Source organism: Perca fluviatilis, chromosome 16 (genome assembly GCF_010015445.1).
Source record: "Perca fluviatilis chromosome 16, GENO_Pfluv_1.0, whole genome shotgun sequence".
Taxonomy (NCBI): Eukaryota; Metazoa; Chordata; class Actinopteri; order Perciformes; family Percidae; genus Perca; species Perca fluviatilis.
In genome coordinates, this window is record NC_053127.1 from 23,816,112 (window position 1) to 23,839,042 (window position 22,931).

General features: G+C 39.8%; 1 protein-coding gene across 1 annotated transcript; it reads left to right on the plus strand.

Annotated features, from left to right (window-relative positions):
* The first annotated feature begins 368 nt into the window (after positions 1-368).
* cchcr1 (coiled-coil alpha-helical rod protein 1) lies at positions 369-10,603 on the plus strand. Its single transcript, XM_039778401.1, has 19 exons — positions 369-784; positions 1,194-1,488; positions 1,588-1,755; positions 1,874-1,991; positions 2,177-2,371; positions 2,982-3,145; positions 3,248-3,365; positions 3,545-3,655; positions 4,343-4,486; positions 4,608-4,718; positions 4,979-5,085; positions 5,236-5,348; positions 5,448-5,520; positions 6,011-6,129; positions 7,076-7,267; positions 8,543-8,644; positions 8,809-8,942; positions 9,025-9,172; positions 9,724-10,603. Exons 1-19 carry the CDS (start codon positions 715-717, stop codon positions 9,852-9,854), a joined length of 2,613 nt encoding a protein of 870 aa, XP_039634335.1. The 5' UTR covers positions 369-714; the 3' UTR covers positions 9,855-10,603.
* The last annotated feature ends 12,328 nt before the right edge of the window (positions 10,604-22,931 follow it).

The window sequence follows — 22,931 nt, forward strand, 5'->3', positions numbered from 1 at the left end:
ATTATTTTGACATATAAACATATGTGAAATTGTCCCCCTCACATGCAAGTGCAACAAAACTGTGGAAATGGACTTTCATTGTCTTGACTTTAGTCTATCAGGTAAGCTGATTCCCAGGTTGTGGACTTGACCATGATATACATGGATGTATATTAACAATATGCATAACACATGTATATTAACAATATACATCCATGGATGTGACCCGCCCCTGCCAAACTCTGCACCAGCCAATATATACTGTATGATAAGCGCCAATGTAGGGTTCTTGTGATAGAGGCGAGATTTGAGGGCAGCCTGAGATGAAAAACATCCTGCAAGAAACAACTCAGGGAAAAGTACTATAGATTTACCAGGTTCCTTCCACTTTCCCGTGATGCACTGCGCGATTATAATGTGTGGCAGTTATGTTCGATAACGTACATTATCATTTATATTAGCTTCCTAAACATACGTGTTTTCCGGGATGCTTCGGGTATTGTAAATAAATTAAGCATCAAAAATTGGCTAGCTGAAAAAGCCCGGAGTTTAACGTTGTAACGTTAACCCGTAACTAAGGCAACCACGAATAACATGACTCGCTTGTGGGAGAATAACTCAAAAACAGCACCCATATAGCTGTTTAGCTAGCTAGCTATATACAAGCTGTTTAGTTTATGACTTACATTCACTGCTTGCAGTAATAGTTTAACGCTAACGCTACGTGTGTTGATCATGGAGAGACATAATGTGGGAAAAGAAAGGCTCGTAGTACCCACTGATTTTACCTCACCAGCGGTTTCAAGTAAGTAAGTTTCTTACTCATAACTTCAAGCAAATGTTGAGTTCAAGACAATGCTAGCTAGCTAACATTAGCCTTTAATGTAACGTAGTAATGGTGATTAAATAAATACTTCCAGGTCATGATTTATATATATATACCGTTAACCTAACTTAGCTAACTTAACACTCTATTAGCTAAGTTTACTTTGGTCTGCATTTGTCAGCTCTAGCGTTGACTAATTAGCTATTTACAAGAATATGCTGTATTTCGGGGAGGGAAGTTGTCATGTTTATTTTGCTAACTTTTTTGAAAGCCCAGTCTGGAAACATTATAAATATTAACGTTACATTGACATAGTTCTAAACATAACGTAGCTAGCCTAGGTAAGTCAAGGCATGCACACACATAAACATTATTTTATGTTATGTAGGTAATATCCAGGAAGATCTGGTACCTCCATCGCATTTCGCGTCAAGTGTCCAGTCTGCTGGAGCACACAGAGGCGTTCAAATCACAGGGACACTGCCACCCATCTCCTGGATAAACCCAGGTGTAACATCAGTTCCATCAGGGGATCCCAGTCCTGCCAATCCATGGCTTGCCATCACTCAGGCCCAACAGGAAATATTGGAACTGAGGAAGGAAAATCAGAGAATCATGATGATACAAGGAGACAGCATAAGAGGAAGGATTCCAATGGATCACCCATCAGACCATAGGGCAAGGTATCCCACAATATGTTTTACCATTATAGAAATACCTTTATTCTTTGTCAGTAAGATGGCATATTAGGTACATGAATAGCTCCTCTTCCTCAAACACAGATGTGCAGAGAGACATGAGCAGTGGTCCAGATGGGAGTCAGAGTGGCGTCTGGAGGCAGAGAAGCACAAGGCTGAAGCTGAGAGGTTGAAGGAGCAGGTGGAGTCCCTGAAGGAGACTGCAGGGAGACACAGGGAAGAGATGAGAGACAGAGGCAGCACTCAGAACAGGTAGAAGATATGCTTATCTTATGCAATCGAGTAATTTTACAGTTTGTAACTAAACATTTCAGAGATTACAGATGAGTCATTTGAACAATCTTAATATGGCATAACCTTTGTACGACAGACAGAGCCATGAGTTGGAAGCAATGCGTGAAGAGCTATGTAAGGCTAAGACTGAACTCAGCCAAATCAGAACGGAGCTCACTCACAGCAGTGCGGAAAAGGAGAAAATAAGCTCACAGGTAAGGCTATTTACTAACAAAACATTTCATTTGACGAAGATCACCTGAGAATTGCTGACATCTTTCAGCTTTTTTTAGTACAGTCTTGTAGTCTTAATAATAGCTTACAGTCACCTGGCAGTTTTAATTTAGCAAGTTTCACTATGGTTAGTTTAATATATTCTCAAAATTTTTGTTTCTTGCAGCTTGATAGACTAAAGAGAGAGTCGGATGAGGAAATTACAAAGCTGAGGAGGGATGTAGCGAGGAGCAAAGAGGAAGCCCAGGAGCTCGCTCTGAAGGCTGAAATGGGCAGGTTACAAGCTGCGGAGGAGGCCAAACAGCAGACTATAAGACTGTCAGAACAATTGGAGAAAATGCAGAAGAAGCAGGAGGTGGAGGTGTGTGGCAAATTACTGTAAGGACATTTAAACCATCATAAACTTTGTACATACTTATTTGAGTCATATCCACTCAAGGCCTTGTATCCAGGAACCCATGTAAATATAGTCTCGCTTTGCCAGACCTTCCTTCACAGTGCTGTGGAGGAGGGTCTGGCTAGTCCACACAGCATTCTGGGATGGGAGAAAAACGCGCTCTGGTTTATTGGTATTTCGTCATGGGCGGTGCTAAGCACCGGACAGAGCCACGGTGTCACTGCAAAATAGCCTCGGGAAGGAACTTGTTTTATTGGAACGTGTACGTTCAAAAGTTATTTTAGTCGTGCAACAGAAAAACTCATATTGGACAGATAGTCTAGCTAACTGTCTGGATTTACCCTGCAGAGATCTGAGGAGCAGTTAACCATAGTCCTCATAAATCGACCAGGGTTTAAAATTGCAACGCAAACAAAACGAAAAGGTAGCGGACATCCGGCTGAAAAGAGTGAAATCCAGCAGAATTTTTTACGGCAACGCAGTGGGACGTCGTGGATATAGACTAATGTAAATAAGATAGTACATCATTATATGTGTCTTAAAATTTTCATTGTTTGTCTCTTTAAACTTTCAGCTGCAACAGTTGAATGCTTCCCACTGTGCAGAGGTGGGTGCAGCAAGAAATACAAACAGTGATCTACAGGACAGACTTCAGTCGATGACTTCAGAAGTGCTGCAGCTAAAAAGCGCTCTGCTGGAGGTATCTACTGAGAGAGACAGGCTAAAAGAACATTTAAGGTGCCACATTCAATCTAAACTGAATAGAGCTAAACATTTATAGCCCTTTGTAGTCAGATTCACATATTCTTTTTTTGGGGGTGGGGGATGTTTATTTTTCAGCCAAATGGGACAAGCTTTTGAGACACAATCAACAACGCTGCACAGCCTCAGAAATTACATCGGCCAGCTTGCCCCAGAGAGAGAAGGAGAGAAGGAACAATTAAATAAAGCTGTTGAGGTGAAGACAATATAAACAGTATTGATTGCAATCAGCCTACTGTAAAGTAACTGCACGGTGAAAAAAACATATCTTGTTCTTTTCAGCAGGTTAAAGAACGAGTGTTAAATTATGAGTTAACATGCATAACAATTCATCCCATTCTTTACATATATTTTCTATTATTGACCATTATGTAGAAGCTGAACACAGAGAAAGCAGCTCTTCAGATGACCACAGAGCTTTTGACAGTCAGGCTCAACTCTGTGAGTGAGATACTTGCCCTCCAAGAAGAGAAAATAGTGAAGAAGGTGAGTGTCGCATAACAATGCATGCTATGCTGATAACACATAGTGAGCAGTAGCACTGCTTCCTATGTAGACCAATCAGGTACCTACCATTCGGTGTTCGCAAAAGTATGAGAAAATGGTCTGAAGGATGGATGCTCTTCATGGATCTTAGAGACGCTCATGTCAACCATTTTCCAAAGGAGACCACAAGGTTTAAGAATGATGATAGAGCAGCTCCAGACAGGATGGCAAAGCCCTGCAGGAGTAATTCAGTTGGCTAAACACTGAGGTGCTCTATCCAAATGTTGTGTATATACAATATGACTCTGCATGTGACATAAAAAACATTTTTTTCTTTTTAAGTGCATTTTAATTAGTTTGGAATGAATGTCAACTTGCAGAAATTTGAAAGTTGCTTGAGATAGGTAATCATCGCAGTAAACAACTTAGTTTTTGGCCGATGTTAAACATCATGTTAGATTTGTTGTATGGTGATGCATTTGAGAGTCGAGACTGTTTTGGAAACTCTTCTCTGATAGCTTGTTAATATAGTTTTGGGAAGAAAGGAAAAAGCACTCATCGTTCTAAAACACCTTCATTATGCTTTGGAAAACATCAAGGCTAATTTGTATGCAATAATTACCACTGCTCATATTAAGGATTTGCTTAAATGGTGTGTGCGCTTACCATATGTGTGTGTTTTAATAGTCCTCGGCAGACCCACTTGTGAAGAATGGATGTGAAGGTCTTCAAGTGCTTCAGCTCTGGAGAGACAAAGTATTCAAGTTATGCGTCCAGCTCCGCTCAAAGGACATCGAACTAAGAGGAGAGAAGGATAAACTTCTTTCAACAGTATGAAAAGCGTCATCTGTTTATATACCACAGTACAAAGATGTCCGTTGTGTTTGAAACTGTAAAATTAACCTTTGAGTTGTTTTTGTACTGTATTTGGTACTGTATTGCTGTGTTTTAGGTCAGATTCATGGAGCAGCAGCTCCAGCAGGAGCAGCACCGGGCTAATGTGCTCCAACACAGTTTAGATGACAAGATAGCTCAGCTGGAGCTGGAGAGAGTGGAAAAGGAGGTTAGTACCAGAGCAAGTGATGTGATTTACGTGACTGTCTGGAATTTTGATGATACACAATAAATTTGAGGCTGCTTAGGAAAGTGATGAACACTCATGCATTTTTACCACAACAGAGGATGCTGACTATATGAAAACTTTGCTAGGTTCCTAGAGCAGGTTTTAAGAACAGCAGCTGGGCACAAAGACATTCTGAAAACTGAGCATCACATTTTTGTACAAAACTTTACAACATGGATGTGTTATTTTTCCCCCCGCAGACATTGATACAGGACATGGCCCAGGAGCAAAAGGAAAACTCACAGCTAAAGTCACAGAGCCAGAAAGAAGAGGCTGAACTAAAAATCCTGACAGAGGCCGTCACTAGGTAAAACACATTTATCTGAATTAATAAATGAGAGGATTAGATGGTAAAGTAGAGGAATAAAAGGAAAAACAAAGCAATTGTTCTTGTCAATGTTTAAAGTTGTATTACAGTTAATGCTGTATTTTCCCACATTGTGGCTATGACTCACAGGTTTGGTCTGGCATTTGAAAGCAAGGTGGCAGAAGTAGACGCAGCTCAAGCAAGGCTCAACACTTTCACCCAGAGGCTAACTTTTGCTAAGAGACGCATAGAGACTATCCAAGGTGCATTCATACTGAAGGTTGATTGGGTTATCGCAGCCCTTCACTTTGAATTGCATATTTCTGGTAAAGAGAGTACCTCACAATGTTTTTGTTTTTCAGGTTTGATTATGAGGAAGGTTGCTCTGCAGAAAGTTCAGCAGGCCAGTAAACAGACAGAACAAGCTGCTGACAGGTTTGAGGTTTTTTTACCGGCCATTTTTATATGATAAATGCACCTAAACAATCTTTTCCCAATGCAAGAAAGCCTTCTTTTTCTGTCTAGTTTTACAAATAAGTTAGTGAACCATTACATTAGAAATATAGCTTACTAATCTAAGTACTCATATAAGACTAAATGCAAAGAATTTATAAATGGCTGAAGTTGTGAATGCATGTTTGTGTGTATGTATTTATTTTTATTTTCATAAATATTTGTGAATATGTGTGCTTTGGAAGAGGTTTTTGTAATAAGGTGTTTCAGTAGTCTGCAACTAACTGCCAATTCAGTTTTTTAATTAATTGATCACAATATTTTACTCCTGTGCATACACAAATGCAAATGTAGGCAAAGTCTGGCTTTTTTGGCTTCCTTTTGTTGTACACCATGCAATTGCTTCTCCACCTCTGTGCTTGACTTTCTCCACCTTTATTTACTCTGCCATCTTGTCTGTGTTGCCCTGCAGCCTCACAAACATTCAGACAGAGCTTAGTTTGGTGTGCGAAGAGAGAGACAAGCTCACACAGGAGCTCAAAAGAACCCCGGAGCTCATCGGGAAAGCTTTGGCTGATCTGAAAGAACAATGTAAGCACCCTTACAACTCACAACATCTCAACACATTATCTGTTTATCTGTTGGGTATCCATGTTTTGGCAACATATGTATCTCAGTCATAGACTGTTAGGCGGGCTACACACTGGCTGCGCCGCGTGAGCGTGTCAGCTGCGTGGCGTGTCCGTTTATGTTTCGGCTCCCATGTTAACAGGTTAGAGCTTACACACTGCCTGCGTGACACGCACGAAAACGCGTGCATGCTAGAAACAGAACCGACGCCTATTTATATATTTATGTTTAACATGGTATTTTATCAATGGGAAACATACATGTGTACAGACAAGGCTAGTAGCAGCAGCGCCGCGTCAGACACGTTTCTGCAGCTGATACGCAACAGAAACGCCACGCTCACGCCACGCAGGCATTGTGTAACCGGCCTTAATATTAATGGACAACGCATCCGGTTCGGCGAAGTGCTGCAAATGCGGAAGTGCCTTAAACCTGCATTCTATCTGAATTCCAGCAGGGGGAGACACGTGCGGTTGCAAAAGGAGGTTGGTTTCTGTATTAGTCTATGAGAAAGTGACCCACTTCTCACTTGATTTATTACCTCTGTAAACATTTTCATAATGAGTTTATGGTCTCAATCGCTAGTTTTAAGTCTTCTGCAACACAGAATGATGTTCATTTTTTGAATTATGGTCTCGTTGATTTTAAAATCGACGATAAAGCAGTGGGTGTTTTCGGGCATGGCTATGATGTGATTGCCAGTGAAAGTGTGTAACGTAACGTAGAGTGTAAGCAGCTCCTCCCTCTCGTCTAAAATCGTCACATCCGCAACCAGGATGGCTGCGCCCGTAACGGCAAACTCGACGACGGATAGCAGATCTCCACAAACCAATGGGTGACGTCACACATGCACTGTCCATTAATATACAGTCTATGGTCTCAGTTTACTTTTGTACATCCTTCTCAGATGAAAGCAAACTGAGGCTTCAGCAGCAGCAGGCGCTGGAGCAGAACTGGGTGGAGGTCCGGCAGGCTGTGGCTGGCAGAGAGGAGGCCGAGCAGAGCCTGCAGCAGGTCCAGGCCCAGCTGGAGGAGAGCAAGGTCAACCTGGAGAAACTCCGCTCTGTGCTGCATAGCCAGCAGGAGCACAGTGAACGTGGTGAGGCAGCGGCTACCTTAAGCCACATGACCTTTCAGCCTTGACTAATCCAAGGAAAGCACACTGAGCACTCCTGCTCTATTTCAGAGATGCCCTTCATCACTGTCTCCACATATCCACACCTGGCCACCCCGGTCTCCTCGGTAGCTTCACTGGAGCAGTTGGAGATTAAGTGACATGCTCCAGAGCACCTTGATTGTCATTGATCAGGGAGAGTTACTGAGTTTCCCTGATACATATTCCCCATTCGGTACAACGATTTAACTTGGCAACTTAGGACACATAGAATACACAAGAATAGGGTCACCATTTTTTAAATCTGTCTTTAACAATAGTCACGTGGCCTATATGCACATTGAAATAGGGTTTGCTTGCTGTAATGTGGATTTTGTCCCTTATCACTTATGCTGAAAGTGTTTTGGAAAGGATGTTTTAATGGCCTGTATAAACAGGAGGAATAGTTAAAGCAAGCAAAACCTGTTTCAGTGTTCATCTTGAAAAATTGTAGCCTATGTACACACACGGAGCACCATTAGCATTTATTGGTAGTAATGTTTGTGTCCACCTAATGAATGTAAGTCCAATATTCACTCTAACTTTAGCCCTGTTTTGCTTTACATATTCTCCTGAGGGAAATATCTGTCTCTTTAGCTGCTAAACGCTCCAATATTTTCACCAGAAAGTTGCTAATTGTGTTTGGTGCTGGGTAAGTAGCGTGCAGTTGGTGAACCAGAAAAGTAAAGTTGTGGGTCGAAAAAACAAACAAACAATGACCTGTAAGTCGAGGGGAACTGTAATTTTTTCTGTGGAATGTCATCATTATGATCTCCTTTCATATACATGTCGTCATGGGATCCATTAGTAATATACAAGTATTGATTATAGCTGCTTTAATGATGCAGGCATGAAATCCACACTGTTGGATTTAATTTCCTTTAAATTCCAGGTCTTTAATGGCTTCACTCTATATCCCTCCGTCTTTATTGAAAGGAAAGATGAACAAATAATTGCCACTAGCTGACCCTTACGCTATTGCCACCTGGCTGTGTTGCAGTCCTTTATGTGAAACCGTGGTGACATCGTAATGATTGATGAATCTGGAATTGATTTAATCAGCTTGAATATGTGGAGGTCTTGCTGTCTATGAACATGTGCACTCAGATGCAATAAAATCCAGTTTATCCCCAGAAGTACATACAAATACAGCATTAGACTCAGTTTCTCAGTTTGTGGGATACTTTATTGAGGAATGGTGCATTTGTTGTTTCCTTTCAGCTCTGCAGGAGAGAGTGTCTGAGATCGAGGACTCCTGTGCTAAAAAGCTAAGAGAGATGGAGGTTCAAGTCAATACTGCCACGAGAGAGCACACCAAAGCAGGTAGCAGGATTAGAACCATGCTATCTCAGCCCACAGCAACTTAACATTGCAAGATGAAGTAATATCTGTAATGCCAGCTGTGATCCAATATGATTGGAATTGTTTACACAGTATATAACAGCATCTCCCCATGGCTTTTGATCTGTCTGTATTGCCTCTTACAGTTATGACTTTGCGGCAGTTTGAGAGAGAGGCAGCAAGGAAACAGGATGAGATGAGAGAAACTCAACAACACACAAAGAGGGAAGTCCGGAATAAGCAACTGAAGGAGATGGAGAAAGACAAACAAATACTGCTGGTAAGACTTTTTAAAGCAAAAGATATTTGTGTTTCTGTCGTCATTTCTGCTGATGAACTCCTATAACCTGAATCTGTTCTAGGCCACTGTTGCTGATAGAGGGCTGACAAGTGAGTATACAAGAACTCACACAACAGCTCTACAAAACTCTGCTGTTCCCAGAAAACATCGCGAAAAACCCTCAGAGAGCAGTCGCTCTGTGGGAACAGAAGTCCAAGTACCTGCAGCTGGTAAGTAGTGTCCTAACTCCTCATGCGTCAGACACGTCCTGGTCTATATCGACGACAATTCATTTACGGGATTGTTCTGCCTCATGTCCCTCATTTTCGGCCAGATGTCCCTTACCTTGCGCTTTCTTTGTTTTGGCATTCTAAATACCGACCGATTTAAGAGGACTATGGTTAACTGCTCCTCAGATCTCTGCAGGGTAAACCCAGACAGTTAGCTAGACTATCTGTCCAATCTGAGTTTTCTGTTGCACAATTTAAACAGATTTTGAACGTACACACATTCCACCAAAACAAGTTCCTTTCCGAGGCTATTTTGCAGAGGCACCATTGCTCTGTCCGGCGTATAGCGCCGCCCAAGATGATTGTGACTGGTTCAAAGAATTGCCAATAAACCAGAGTACCTTTTTCTCCTATCCCGGAATGTTGTGTGGACTAGCCAGACCTTTCTCTGCAGCGCTGTGGAGGAACATCTGGCAATGCGTGACTAGATACGTCCTAACATTTACTCAGACATGACTGATCTGACCAATGGCCTGTCTGTATCCTGTTAGGGAGACTCCTGTCTGTTTTGGAGGAGCTCCATTCTCTCAGTGCTGCTGTGATAAACAGCTCTGAGGACTCTGCGGAGGAGGAGGGACAGAATGACAGCGTGGGACCATCCACTGGCAGTCTGCACAGCTGATACCTCATGATGACTCACTCAGGAGCCAGTGAACACACCTTTCATTTGTACAAAAGGTGGGCAGTGTTGAAAACCTACATTCAGTGGAAACAATTAGTTTGAGCCAAACATCAGAAAACCACGCATGTCATATTGCTACTGGGTGTATAAGAAGAATGATAGCTATGACACAGTATGCTTGAATATAACACAAATGTAAATTTAAGTTTATACAATTCTTCCACTATGTTTACAAAGAATACTGGAAATACATTAATGGACAGATTTGACTCAAAAAGTGGTATGAAAGGTTTAGATGTTTATGTGAATATCTAGGGTTTCAGTTGCAGAATAATCTGGTTTTTCACTCTTTTGCTTGGACTAAATCACCTCACCAGTAAGACCACACTTTCATATATTTTAGATGGTTAAATAATATTTTTCTGAAACTTGGCCCCATAATTGTTCCCATTGAATCAATGAAATGCTTTAAAGTTTATATTTTGACTGCATGTAGAATAATATAATTAATGACAAATCACTGGACAGATGATGAAGGCTTCAATAAATGCAAATATGTGACTACTAGATTTGTCAGTTACTGTGAGCTTTTTAGCAGGTAGCAAAGAATGCTAATGTGCATGGAAGTCTGTTCTGTTGACTTTGATCCTAGAAGTTTATGTGATTCTTCGTTACGTAGAATTATTTGTTATGCAGAAACGTGTATCTTACTTTTCGGTGTGAGTTAATAAAGTATTTTTATATTGCAATTCTATGGCGTATTTTAATAAATATCATTTTTTGATTTGCTATGAATATTAATTCACTACTCACTGGTAATTTTCAGTAGGAAGGTCAAAATACAAAGAAGAGCAACTAACATATGTTAGCAGAGTTTTTAAACAAGTTAGATCTTTAAATCAAATTAGATTGTTGCATTAAAACTTCAAATTAAAAATACACAGAGTTTTTCTGGTTTATAGTTGGCTGAGAATGTTGACTTTGTTATGATAAAGCAGGTTTTATTGTGATTGGTGCATCTGCCCTGTTACTCTTTATATTACATAGGGACAATTGGGAAGGCCTGTATGATTTTATGTTGAAGAAATCAATATTTTCTACTTGAGGTCAATTTTGCAATCATAGGATGGATGATGATAAACATCCTGATGAAGCAGATAATTGTGCTATTTGTCATGGTGTCATGAGTGCTAATACATTTTGCAATAGTTCAAAGTTTCAAGCCTCTAGGTAAAAGCATCTCATGGAGAAATGAGGGAGAGCAGAGAGAAAATAGGAAGTAGGAAAGTCTAGACTTTATTAGTGTTTTCAAAAAGCATCAAAAATAATTTGCAGGGACACACTCATTGCTGGAGAGGTGATTCATCACGGCAAGCAGAGGATGAATGCATCAAACATTTTTTTTAATGCAATATTATTGGATTTAAAGGAACACGCCGACATATTGGGAATTTAGCTTTTTCACCGTAACCCCCAGAGTAAGACAAGTCGATACATACCCTTCTCATCTCCGTGCGTGCTGTAACACTGTCTGACGGTTCCAGCATTAGCTTAGCCTAGCACAGATCCTGCAGGTAACTGGTTCCAACTAGCCTACTGCTCTGAATTGTGACAAACGTGACAAAATTACGCCAACATGTTCCTATTTACATGTTGTGATTTGTAGATTCACAGCGTGTACAAAAAACAACGTAACACGAGACACAGCCATCTTCTAACCGTAAACAAACCGGGAACTATATTCTCAGACAGGCTTGCTGCGAGCATATCACTCCGCCCAAGTACTATATTCTTTCGCCTGAGAATATAGTTCCCGGTTTGTTTACGGTTAGAAGATGGCTTGTCTCATATTACGTCGTTTTTTACACGCTAGTATTACTAATCACAACATGTAAATAGAATTTATCATGTTGGTGTTAGCTCTTACTAATCAGAGCAGTAGGATTACTGGAACCATTCACCTGCCTGTTCTGTGATGGGCTGTATCGCTGGAGACGCATGAGACAGCTTTACAGCATTCACGAGAGATGAGAAGGTTTGGAAAATTTGTCTTTCTGGTAAATTCCCAATAAGTCGGTGTGTTCCTTTTAAGCGGTGCAAAACAGCACAATCCATTTTGTATTGTATATGAAGCCTCTGATACAAAAAAATCAATAATGTCATCAATGACACAGTGAAGGAATTATGTAATGGTCTAAACTTACATGAAGCATGATGGATACTTTTAAAGGAATGTGCCACCAAATTCAAGATTCCATCTTGGACTATTGGTGTTTTTTTGTTTTTACATTGTGTGATGTATTTTAGATCACAGCATTCATTAACATCATACATTATATTACATATATAGTAATATTAATAATTGTAAGTAATGATAGCAAATGTTCAAGTAGGCGTACTGCTGAAAGAAAAAGCATGTAAAGCAAATCATGTGTCTCCATAGGCAGTTTAAAACCAGCAGAGGGCGATGTTGACAAAGGTGAGAGCAGCACATCTTCCAACATTCTTTTAGGCTATACTTTGTAAAGTGCAGTTTCCTCAGTGGAATATTATTTAGAGGGTAAAGAAAAATATGATTTCTATAGGTTATACGGGTGTTCCTTATTTGCAGCTTTAAAAAGGCTAGTGAGTGAGGATGGCTATGTGCACATGTACTTAACTTCAATCAATCTGTACAGGAAACCTGTCCAGAACCATTTAATGTTGTACTGTGTTTCTCCACAAATGGCAAAACAAAAATGAGAACAGGATTCTGGTCAAATACCTTCAGGATGATGCAAAATGAAAGTTACAATATACAGCCTTAATAAATGCATTTATACCATAGACTGTATGATTTATACGTCTTCACTGCCTCAGCAGTGTGGAGAGAATTGAACAGCAGCAAGTGAACACCGTGGTTAACCTGATGAATAATTTAGTAAAGCGTTGCAATCCAGACAAGACATGGAATAAATGGGGATAAAAATCAATCAATAAGCTCCCGACGGATTTTTATTAACTGAGTTAATGGCATGTAAAATTAGTGGTTCAAAACAAACACGTGTGTCCCAACCAACTGTGTTTTTACATATCTGATTTTAAGCAGCACTAACATGGGGTGTGAATTCATAGATTGCAAAGTATTTTCTGTTTGTGTATGAACCCTCCTCCCCCTGGTTCTGAGGCTGATACTGTGCTGTCAGAGTGCAGCGTGTCAAATCCGAACATCTGCTGTCATCGCCCCTGCCTGTCATCAAGTGTCTGCGTCAAGGCTCAGTTCTATACTTCTTTTTCTGGTATGAACAAAGTGCCCGAACCTGCAGGCTCTTTACACTGTTTGGATCCTGGAGAAATAATTTTTTCCTTTTGCTTGTTATTGGTTTATTTCCAAGTAATGATTAATGGCCTTATTATTTCTAAACCTTGTATCAAATATTTATGTGACAACACATAAAAACCTATTCTTACAAATACCTCAGCGATGCCAGAATGAGTTTGGAAGTTGGGGGGGGGGGGGTCACAAGCTTTGAATGACATAAAAGGCTAGTGAAGTATTTCAACATCCTTACAATTGCAGCCTAGCTGTTGTACAACTAAAATATGGTATGGAATGCATTCCCTCTTCTCATCAGGGTACATACAGATCAAATGGTAGCATGGTATGGTACTCACCTACTAACATACAAATACACAGCACTGCAGCAGAGTGAGGTTTAGTCTTATTTTCCAAAGTACTAAGCGTGCCTGTCACTCCCTAATTAAAAGCTATTTAACACTTTGTTTATGTCAAAGTTGTCAGTCAGGTCTTTGTGGAAGTGCAGGAAAAGCAGGTTGTTTAGCCGTTTCTCTTGTAGATCGGATGCAGGTTTTCAGACGACCAAGACTTCAAAAACGCAGATCAGCTGTTCCATTGGTCATTGGCACATTGAGGTAGAGATGCTTTTCCACCTCACTAAAAGCCTGGTGCATCTCTCGCTGCTGCCAGAACATCAACAAGGGTGGCGATTTTGGGGACTTGTGTGATGCATGTAGAGCTGTGAACACCTGAAAGTGGGGGGGACAAAAAGTCTTGATGTCCCCCTTTTCCGGCGCCAGTGCTTGGGATTGGAAAGAGAGTGCTGTGTTGTCCACCACATTGAGAAATGTCTGCCAAAAGTCAGGTGCATAACTTCTCCATTTTCCAGATGACCAACTTCCTAGTTCTGGATTATGTTGTTAAAATATAAGGCATAAATACATAGCTTGTTGCTTTACTCTTTGCTGTCAGGTTTTCTATCTCTGCTCCTCACTCTGCAAACGTCTTCATTGCTAACTGGCCCAAGTCAACTTTCAGATGTCTGAAGCGTTGTGGAAACTTTATCCTCTGCCTGTAAAACGTTCTGTCACACTTTGCCAAATGTCCCCAAAGTCCAGTCCTCTTGGGGCCAGTCCTCATTCAAGTTTGCTACAGACAGTAACTGGAATATGCTACAAAAATATCTAAAACTGGTCAATTTTTAATACTGTATATTCTCTCAAGGACATTATAGCTCTTCTCAAACAAGTTATTCAGAGCATCCCATTAATCTGCCTTATTTGCTGCCCTATACTATAGATATTTATACAATTTGTACTCTGGAATGCTAACTCCTGTTGTTTTTAGATTAGAGGATTACAAAAAACATCACATCCGTAGTCCACGTCTTTGCAAAGTTTTTGCAGGCCGGGGGTCAGAGCAAACTTAAAGCAGTGCGTGAGGTTGATGTGATCCAGTAAGTCAGGGTTGTCGACCACCAGTGTTGCATGCTGCATCAGAGCCTGGTGGATGGTTGTGTACTGCTGTGGCAGGCCATGCTACAGGGTAGAGCATTAGCCACGGAGGAGCACTGCAAGGACATGCAGCCAAGTAACGCTATTTATAGATGCAGGCAATGTGGGCCATTGTTTAGAGGGTCGCAGTGGGCTAAACTGGCCAATCTTCAAACTACAGCAACAGTATCTACAGTAACTATTTTCCTGTACTAGGTGCAAATTATTATTTATTTTTGGTGTGATACACTGTATTAACCTTTGAGCACTGCCAAAAATAGATGATAAAAATACTGTTGTACTCAGTGTTCTGGCAAAGAGCATTAACCATTAAGGTGTATCGTAGGAGAAAACTCATCACCAGTATACATTAATAATACAGTACCTTACAGTTTTCACACACATTTCAATTAATTTTAATCAATAAAAAGGAACTGAAAGCCAGACCTCTCTTACTGAAAACGTTAGAACGATCCAACATATGGTTTCTTTTCTAAAAAGCCACAGTAAACATGTCATCCATGCATGATGAGGTCTCCACCTGTGCCAATCAGTCACCTTGTTTGCGGCTGTAATTGCAGTTTGGGATGATCAGTGTAGTTTGGAATGCAGCGGTAAAATGTAGGCAGTGTCCAGAGGCATGAATGAATGAGCAAATGTTGTAAAGGATGTGTCTCACCTTTTATTACCACACTGCGACATAAGAAAATGGTTCTTGGCCTGCATGTGTTTTACCTGTTCTAAAAACTGAAATATTTTTATTCTTAAATCCGGCAAAGTCTTGATTAAACTCATGATTAGTGAAACTTTTGCTGAGGGTGGAATCTCTTTATTAAAAATATGATAAGTGACTTATTTGGAGGTATTGGTGTATTTACAGTATATGCTTGTCACTGTGGGTGCAACTAAGCTATTGAAATGAATGTCAAGAGTAACACCTGCACAGGAACTTCAATCAAACCGTTTTCTTGAACAATTAGCTTCCAAAGTTTCAATCTAGCAAAAAATATGATTTGCACTGGTGTGCAAGTCATTATTGTTTAAATATACAGTATCTCACAAAAGTGAGTACACCACTCACATTTTAGTAAATATTTAATTATATCTTATAATGGGACAACACTGAAGAAATTACACTTTGCTACAATGTAAAGTATTAAGTGTACAGCTTGTATCATCACATACCCTTCACCATACCTAGAGATTGGCATGGTTTTATGTTGATTAGCCTAATAGCTGGTTTGATTTGCATTGAGAGATGTTCTTATGGAAAGTACCCCATGGTACTCTAGGTATGGTGAACGGTATGTGATGATGTGGGGCTATTTTAATTCCAAAGGCCAAGGGAACTTTATCAGGATGCCTAGTATCCTGGATCCATGAAATAACTGGCCTTTAAAAATAAAAGTCTGCCTGCCTCTAAGGGAATTTAACATAGGGGTGTACTCACTTTTGTTGCCAGCGGTTTAGACATTAATGGCTGTGTGTTGAGATATTTTGAGGGGACTGTTATACAAGCTGTACACTTAATACTTTACATTGTAGCAAAGTGTAATTACTTCAGTGTTGTCCCATTAAAGGATATAATGAAATATTTACTTAAATGTGAGAGGTGTACTCACTTTTGTGAGATACTGTATATATTGGCTTATGTGGTCAGCAAATGTGCAAATTATTTTACATGCCCTTTTTACTAATGCTATGTTTTTTAATAAACCATAAGAACACTTATCTGCTTGTTCAGATATAAAAAATACTTTCAAAATTGTATCTGTTTTTCCCTTGCACACTTCCAGCCCACCTGTTTTAGCCTCAGATTATCTTATATAATAGAAAATAGAGTGAATCCCTCAGTCTAAATATAAAAGGTATTTGTATCTGTGTAGGTTGCAACCAACATTGTTTTTTGCCCTAATTCACCAGGCATTAGTATCTTCATATCTCCCTCAGTGTCACAGATGCCTCCTGTTTACCAGCTCAGTTTGAGTATTTAATGAGTTTATACATATATTACCTCGCTGAGCATCCAATATGCATTTAAAAAAACATCAGAAGTCCCTTGTTCCTTTGTGTTTGGAGCATTGGGAAATGTTGGCAGTGAACATTGCATTTAAAAAGTGCGAAAAAAATCGAATGAGATTACAAGCAATTTTGACGGGGATCAGCTTCTACTGGCATCACTTGCATAAGCAGAATGGGAAAAGACTGCAGCACTCTCGAACCATATTCACAATTATTTTTCTGAATATTGTCAGTGAATATTTGACATAACACTGAAACATTAGATTATCACATGAAATATCCTGCAGAGTGTGGGTTTACTCCACAGTTTTAGAGGTAATGTGAAATATGGAGAGTATCAATGGAAAGTCGGCCTGAAGGCAGAAAGTCTGTTAGTTCTGTCCTTTAAAACATCTGTTGTTGCGATCTCATCAGGCAGAAAAAGAGAAAACAGAACATTGATAATTAAAATTGCCAGGCTAATTTGTTTTGTTCTGTAAGCGCTTTGCCTGTGGGATATTCTGTTAAAGACGTGGGGATGTTTAATCAAATTTCCATTAATATTCCGTGCTGCTGCACCTTACCTCCCTCTGGTTACCAACATGATGTTCAAATAAGACTTCCTAATTACCAGAATTTTAGACTTTCATTTCATGCTTTTCTCAATTTGCAGGCAATCTGTTCTACTAAATATAATTTGATTCAGTTGCTGCTCTGTTAAGAGAGGATAGCCATGTGACAGTTTAATTACATACTCGATATAGTAATGGACAAGTGGACTTTTCATCCCAGTGGAATAAACTCTTTTCAATTATGTATCATCAGCTTTTCATCATGCCAAGAAGAAAATAAATAGTAGTATGCCGAAGCAATTCTGCCATCTGCAAACAATAAATACCTTTCAGTGTTTGACTTGAAGAAATGAGCATTGGGATTCATTTCACTACATAAAAACATTCCCTTGAGCTGCCCTTCTTTTAACAGATATGCTAATATTAGGTATTAGGAGCTATAAGATGGAAGATAAACTCACCTAAACTGATATTACAAACACTTTATCGTTATGAGATTATCTCACTGAAAAACTGTTCATAGCGTATGCACGTTTTGGAAAGAAAAGCTGACTACAAATTACTCTCAGTGGCCCCACTCATATAGGTCATAGCAGGTAACATTAAACTGTGTGTTATACTGTATGAAGATGTAGTAGGATATTTCAGGGAATGAAGCATGAACTTGTGATTTTTCCTACCATGTAACAGGTTGTGTTGTCTGTATCAGTATCTGTATACTTTGTGAGTGCTTTTAAGTGAAGGGAGATTTAAAACTTTCGGCAAATCTATCTATTTTGATGGTCATTTTAAGTCATTCAGCTTCTCAAATGTGAGGATTTGATGCTTTACTTCGTCATACATAAAAGTAAACTGGATACTTTTAAGTTTTATTGACAAAACAATTGAACGATACAAAATTACAATATCCCTACTGAGTGGGAGAGCATGTCTGACACGAAACATCAGCATCTGACAGACAAGGACCTGGAAGGAACTGACTAGCTAACGGGCCCTTCCTGGCTCATCACAGTATTGCCCTTTATTGAAAGGTAATACAGAAGTACAGTATCTCATTCAGATACATGTTCAGTTTGGAATGCCTTTTATATGCAACATGAGCTGTGAGTGCAGTTTTGAGTCTGTATCATCTTGGTGCATTTGAAGTTTGGGATTTTGCCCCATTATTCGTTGCAGATACGCTCCAGCTTAGTGACGATGGATGAGGAGTGACTGTGATCATTCTGGGTCTTCAGTGAACGTCTTATCAGAGCTTTAGCTGGGTTATTTAGGGATTTTCTTATTCTTGCTCATGCCTTTGTCACAACCTGTTTACTTCATTGTGATGCACTTTGTACTTACATAACACAGTCACCCTTAAATCATCTTCAGTTTGTTTAAAAATCCTGTTGCAAGGCTCCAAGCACAGTCTCATTACTAAGACTCATTTGTTGCGTTAAAGCCTTGTAACACTGTCTCTCAGTACATTTTAAATTGACTTTAAAATCTGGTTAATTATCTATACTGTTACTACTTCCATGACAGAGCTCCAACCTATATTCTCCTAAATGTATACAGATTTATACATATTCACAGTTTGAGTTTGGGCTTTAACACCTAAGAATGCAGCAAAGTGAAATGTGGGTTAAATACTTTATGAAGGCATATACACATCATTTACTGTTTTTAACTTACCACTAAATCACTGAACAGTAGTGCACACAGCTCGGTAATTATCTTTGCAGTAAATTTGCCAGATGGCATATATACACTTTAGTCTCTTCATTAAGCCCATAAACAGTGATCAACACTGTGTGTCCAGCATTTAGCAAATTACGAATACTTTTAAGACTAAATTACCTATTTGTTACACTATTAAAACACACTATTTTGAAACAGAATAAATAATGAACACACACAATTTAAGTGCTCTCAATGTTTTCATTGGATGGGTGAATCTATTAAAGGTGCCGTAGGTAGGGTTGTGAAGATCCAGGACTTAGCCAAAGAATTTGAACATCGACAACTTCACTGTCCCTCCCCACCTTTCTGCTAAAGCCCATACGGTCTCCTAAGCCCCTCCCCCCACAAGGGAGAATGAATGTGTGTGCATGAGCAGTGATTGACATGCAGTTAGACACCCCACCCTGGCCCTGATTGGTGCATCTGAACAGGGAGCTGTGGACTTTTGCAAATCGCACTAAAGGCTGTAGGTGGTGCCAGAGGAGCCGGATTTTTTTTTTTTTAAATGTATGAACTGCTTTATGTAGTTCTACTGGAACATAGTGTTAGTTTCAGCAAATATGACAGAAAGTTAGTTTTATAAGTCTTGCCTACTGCATCTTTAAGTGTCAAAAAGTGTCTCTTTATTAGCAGCTTAGTTTTTAGCAATGTTAGCTGCATGGCTCTATAGGGGTCCATTGGCTATTCCCTGACTTTTCATAAAGTGCCATAATGTCAACTCTTTGGTTCATGACTTAATATCTGCAAAACTAATGACATATCCACTAGCCTCAGCTGTACTCTGTGATAAGTAGTAGTTAGCACATGTTAACAAGCTAACACTCTAAACTAAGATGGTGAACATGGTAAACAATATACCTGCTAAACATCTGCTTGTTAGCATTGTCATTATGAGCATGTTAGCACGCTGACATTAGCATTTGGCATCACAGCCTCACAGAGGCACTATATGGCTGTAGATTCCTGCCACAATATTTTCTTTGCAGGAGTTTAGCCATATAGCGCAACTCTTAGATATGCAGTGATACATGAACAATTAAAGATATAAGTCACTAATTTGTCTCCTTCTGACCAAAATTGCATTATAACACATGCCTCCCTTGCCAAAGTAAGATATTCTAAACAGATAGAATTAAAATGCCAAAAATATAATGATAATAAAAGAGTTTTGTAAACTTAAATATCTTGTAACCCCCCAAAAATAAAGTGATGTCTACTTGCTATCATAAGTAGAGTTGAGCTGAGATCTAGAGAACTGAATTTTTTTTTTTTTAAACAGACAGTATAATAATTATATTCACAGTTTCCATCTTCCATGAGGTTTGCAGTTATCACCTGTAGGTCAAACAGAGAGACATCGTCTGCTGTGGACACGCAGCAATGGATTAATTACTCTGAGTTGTCAGCTCAAACCGGTGTCATGGTAGGACACATCTGCACCCTGCTCTTGTCGACTCAGCTGCTCCAGAGAAATACTGTATGTTGGCTCTCTTCTCCCCACAGCAGCCTATGTACTCAACACTATAACACGTTTCTTATACTGATGAACTCACTGGCTCTGTACACAAATTATCTTATTATCACCATCTAGTTGTCTGCTTGCACTTCCTAAGTTGTATTTCTTCTGTTTCTGCTCATAAACACATTTGGGCTGAAACTTAAACCTCAATATAACAGTATCAGAACTGCTTCTAATGATGAGAATTAAACATATTAAATAAGATTTCAATGGTGAAGATTAGACGGACAATCTCCAAGTCAAGAGCAACACAATGTCAGCCTATATTGTAAGATGTGGCATGTTGAGAGACTTGGAGCACTCACTGTAGCTGAAACTCTGTTGAGCCATAAATACAGGCAATTTACAGGAAGCCTTAGGAGAATTAAACATGATAGGTTTTAACGTGGCGTTTTATAGCACTCAGCGTGCTCTTTTTATCTCCTGACCTTTCTGGGGATCTCCAGTCCACTTATTGCAGCCCTGACCCTGGGTACCATAACACAAAGTACAATATCATTTCATCTCAAGAATATTACGGGCATTACTTTTATTGTTTGGTTACATGTAAAACCTCTCTTGGGAACCACTTTTCCAGGTGGGCAGGCAGGTTACATACTGTCAGTGGTTTTGGTTTTGGCTTTGGCTCAAATATTAATAATCCCAGTTAATCCACTGCACACTATTCCCTCAGGCCGTCTCTTTGTGTATGATATTGGCTAATTGAAAGTTGTTCTATTATAGCAAAGTCTGCTGCAGTTTCATCTTCTGAGCATCCAGGAAAGCAACACCTTATCAAACTTTATTAGATTGTATTTGCTCCGTGCTTGGTTTCGACGACATTGTTTCCAACTGGATTTCTTGCCTTTTAATTATCCAGTGCCAGCCCTCATTTATATTATCTGCCTAAATGAGGCCATGCATGCATCAAAGCACTTCGGCGGTGCACTTTTCAATTCTGCACATGGCTGCAACGTTCCACATCCAATTTCACAGGTTCCAGCTCTGAGTAATGACACTAACTTTTACTAAATAAATAATGTTGTGAGTTCCAATCCCGAAAGCAACTGTTTAACAAAAGTAAAAACAATACAATATACAAAATAAATACATACCTAGCTCTGCTTTTTACCTGATAAATACTTAAGAAAGTATGACCAGCTTTTTATAAAATGTACTGATTAAGACGCACAGTGAAAATCTGAGAGCCTGATAGATTTCTATTTTTACGTTAGACAAATGTGTTCACACAGATTTTTAATTTTTCAAGAACGATTACAGCTGAGTAAGAATCTGTTGCCTTTTTGATGACTCAACTACTGTGGATGTCTGATGTGTTTGATTGTCACTGTGTGCTCTCTGTTAAGGCCCTGACACACCAACCCGATAATCGGCCGTCGGACAGTCTGGTGAGGTCAGTGACTCGAGTCTGTTCCTTCATTTTGGCCGACCTGACTTGGTGAGTCGGAGGGCGGGCAGTCGGACTCAAAAACCAATCTGATTGGTGAAGTGCTAACCCAGAAATGACGAGCGGCATGAGCCTGACTAATGCCTCGCAAAATCTGACGAAAATCTTTTAAACTGACCTTTGTCGATCTGAAATGAAGACACATCCAGCAACTGCATGGCCTATTTCTCGCTTTAAATGTTTTCAGAAACACGTTTCGGTGAAGTATCTTCATAAAATATAAGATCGTATTCCAAACGAAGCCGCCATTATGCCCGGTATGCAACCAGACCCATGTGATGCTTTCGTCCAATCAGCTGTCGTTTTAATTTTTCGGGCGACAATACAGATTAACGCTGCCTGCTGTTATGGAGACGTATTACGTCTCGAGCACGCACGGAATGTACTCTCAAGTCGCCGTCGCTTCGGTGCGTTCTGAGGCACTTTTTGGACCTCGGGGAGCCGACTGATCAGTCCGACTGCCTTTTCTGCCAACGGTCGGCCCTCGGGTTGGTGTGTCAGGGGATTTAGTGCTACGTGTATCACTGCCTGTATTTAGGCCACTCTGCCCCCTCAGGCTTACAATCACTATATATAAAACAAGGTTAAATTCATAGACTTTGTATTGACAAGTGATTGAAAATGTTTGTTTTGTGATATGTGGTTGTTTTTGCTGTGTCACACTAGACACATTATTCTTTTTAAAACCTCAAAGCAGTGCAGGGGTTTGGGATTTATCATCACATTGCTCATGTTAGCGTCTTGGACCAACGCCAGAACAACACCATGCTATTTCTAGAACCCACCATATGGTCGACACCTCATAACTGCCATTCTTACTTAAACTCCATAGGAAGTTCTGGTAAGACCTGCTGACATTTACACTCAATTGAATCTTGCTAAAGAGGTTGTGTATCAGACAGAGAGTGAGAGACTCCCTGAGCAGATTTCATTTGCCACGGAGGAAATTAGGAAGCATGCCCAAGGTGTGCTGAGGCGGCAGTGTAATGGTTACCTAAATGCTCTCTTAAAGACTTCTAACACTTATTGAAATGCTGTCAGATATT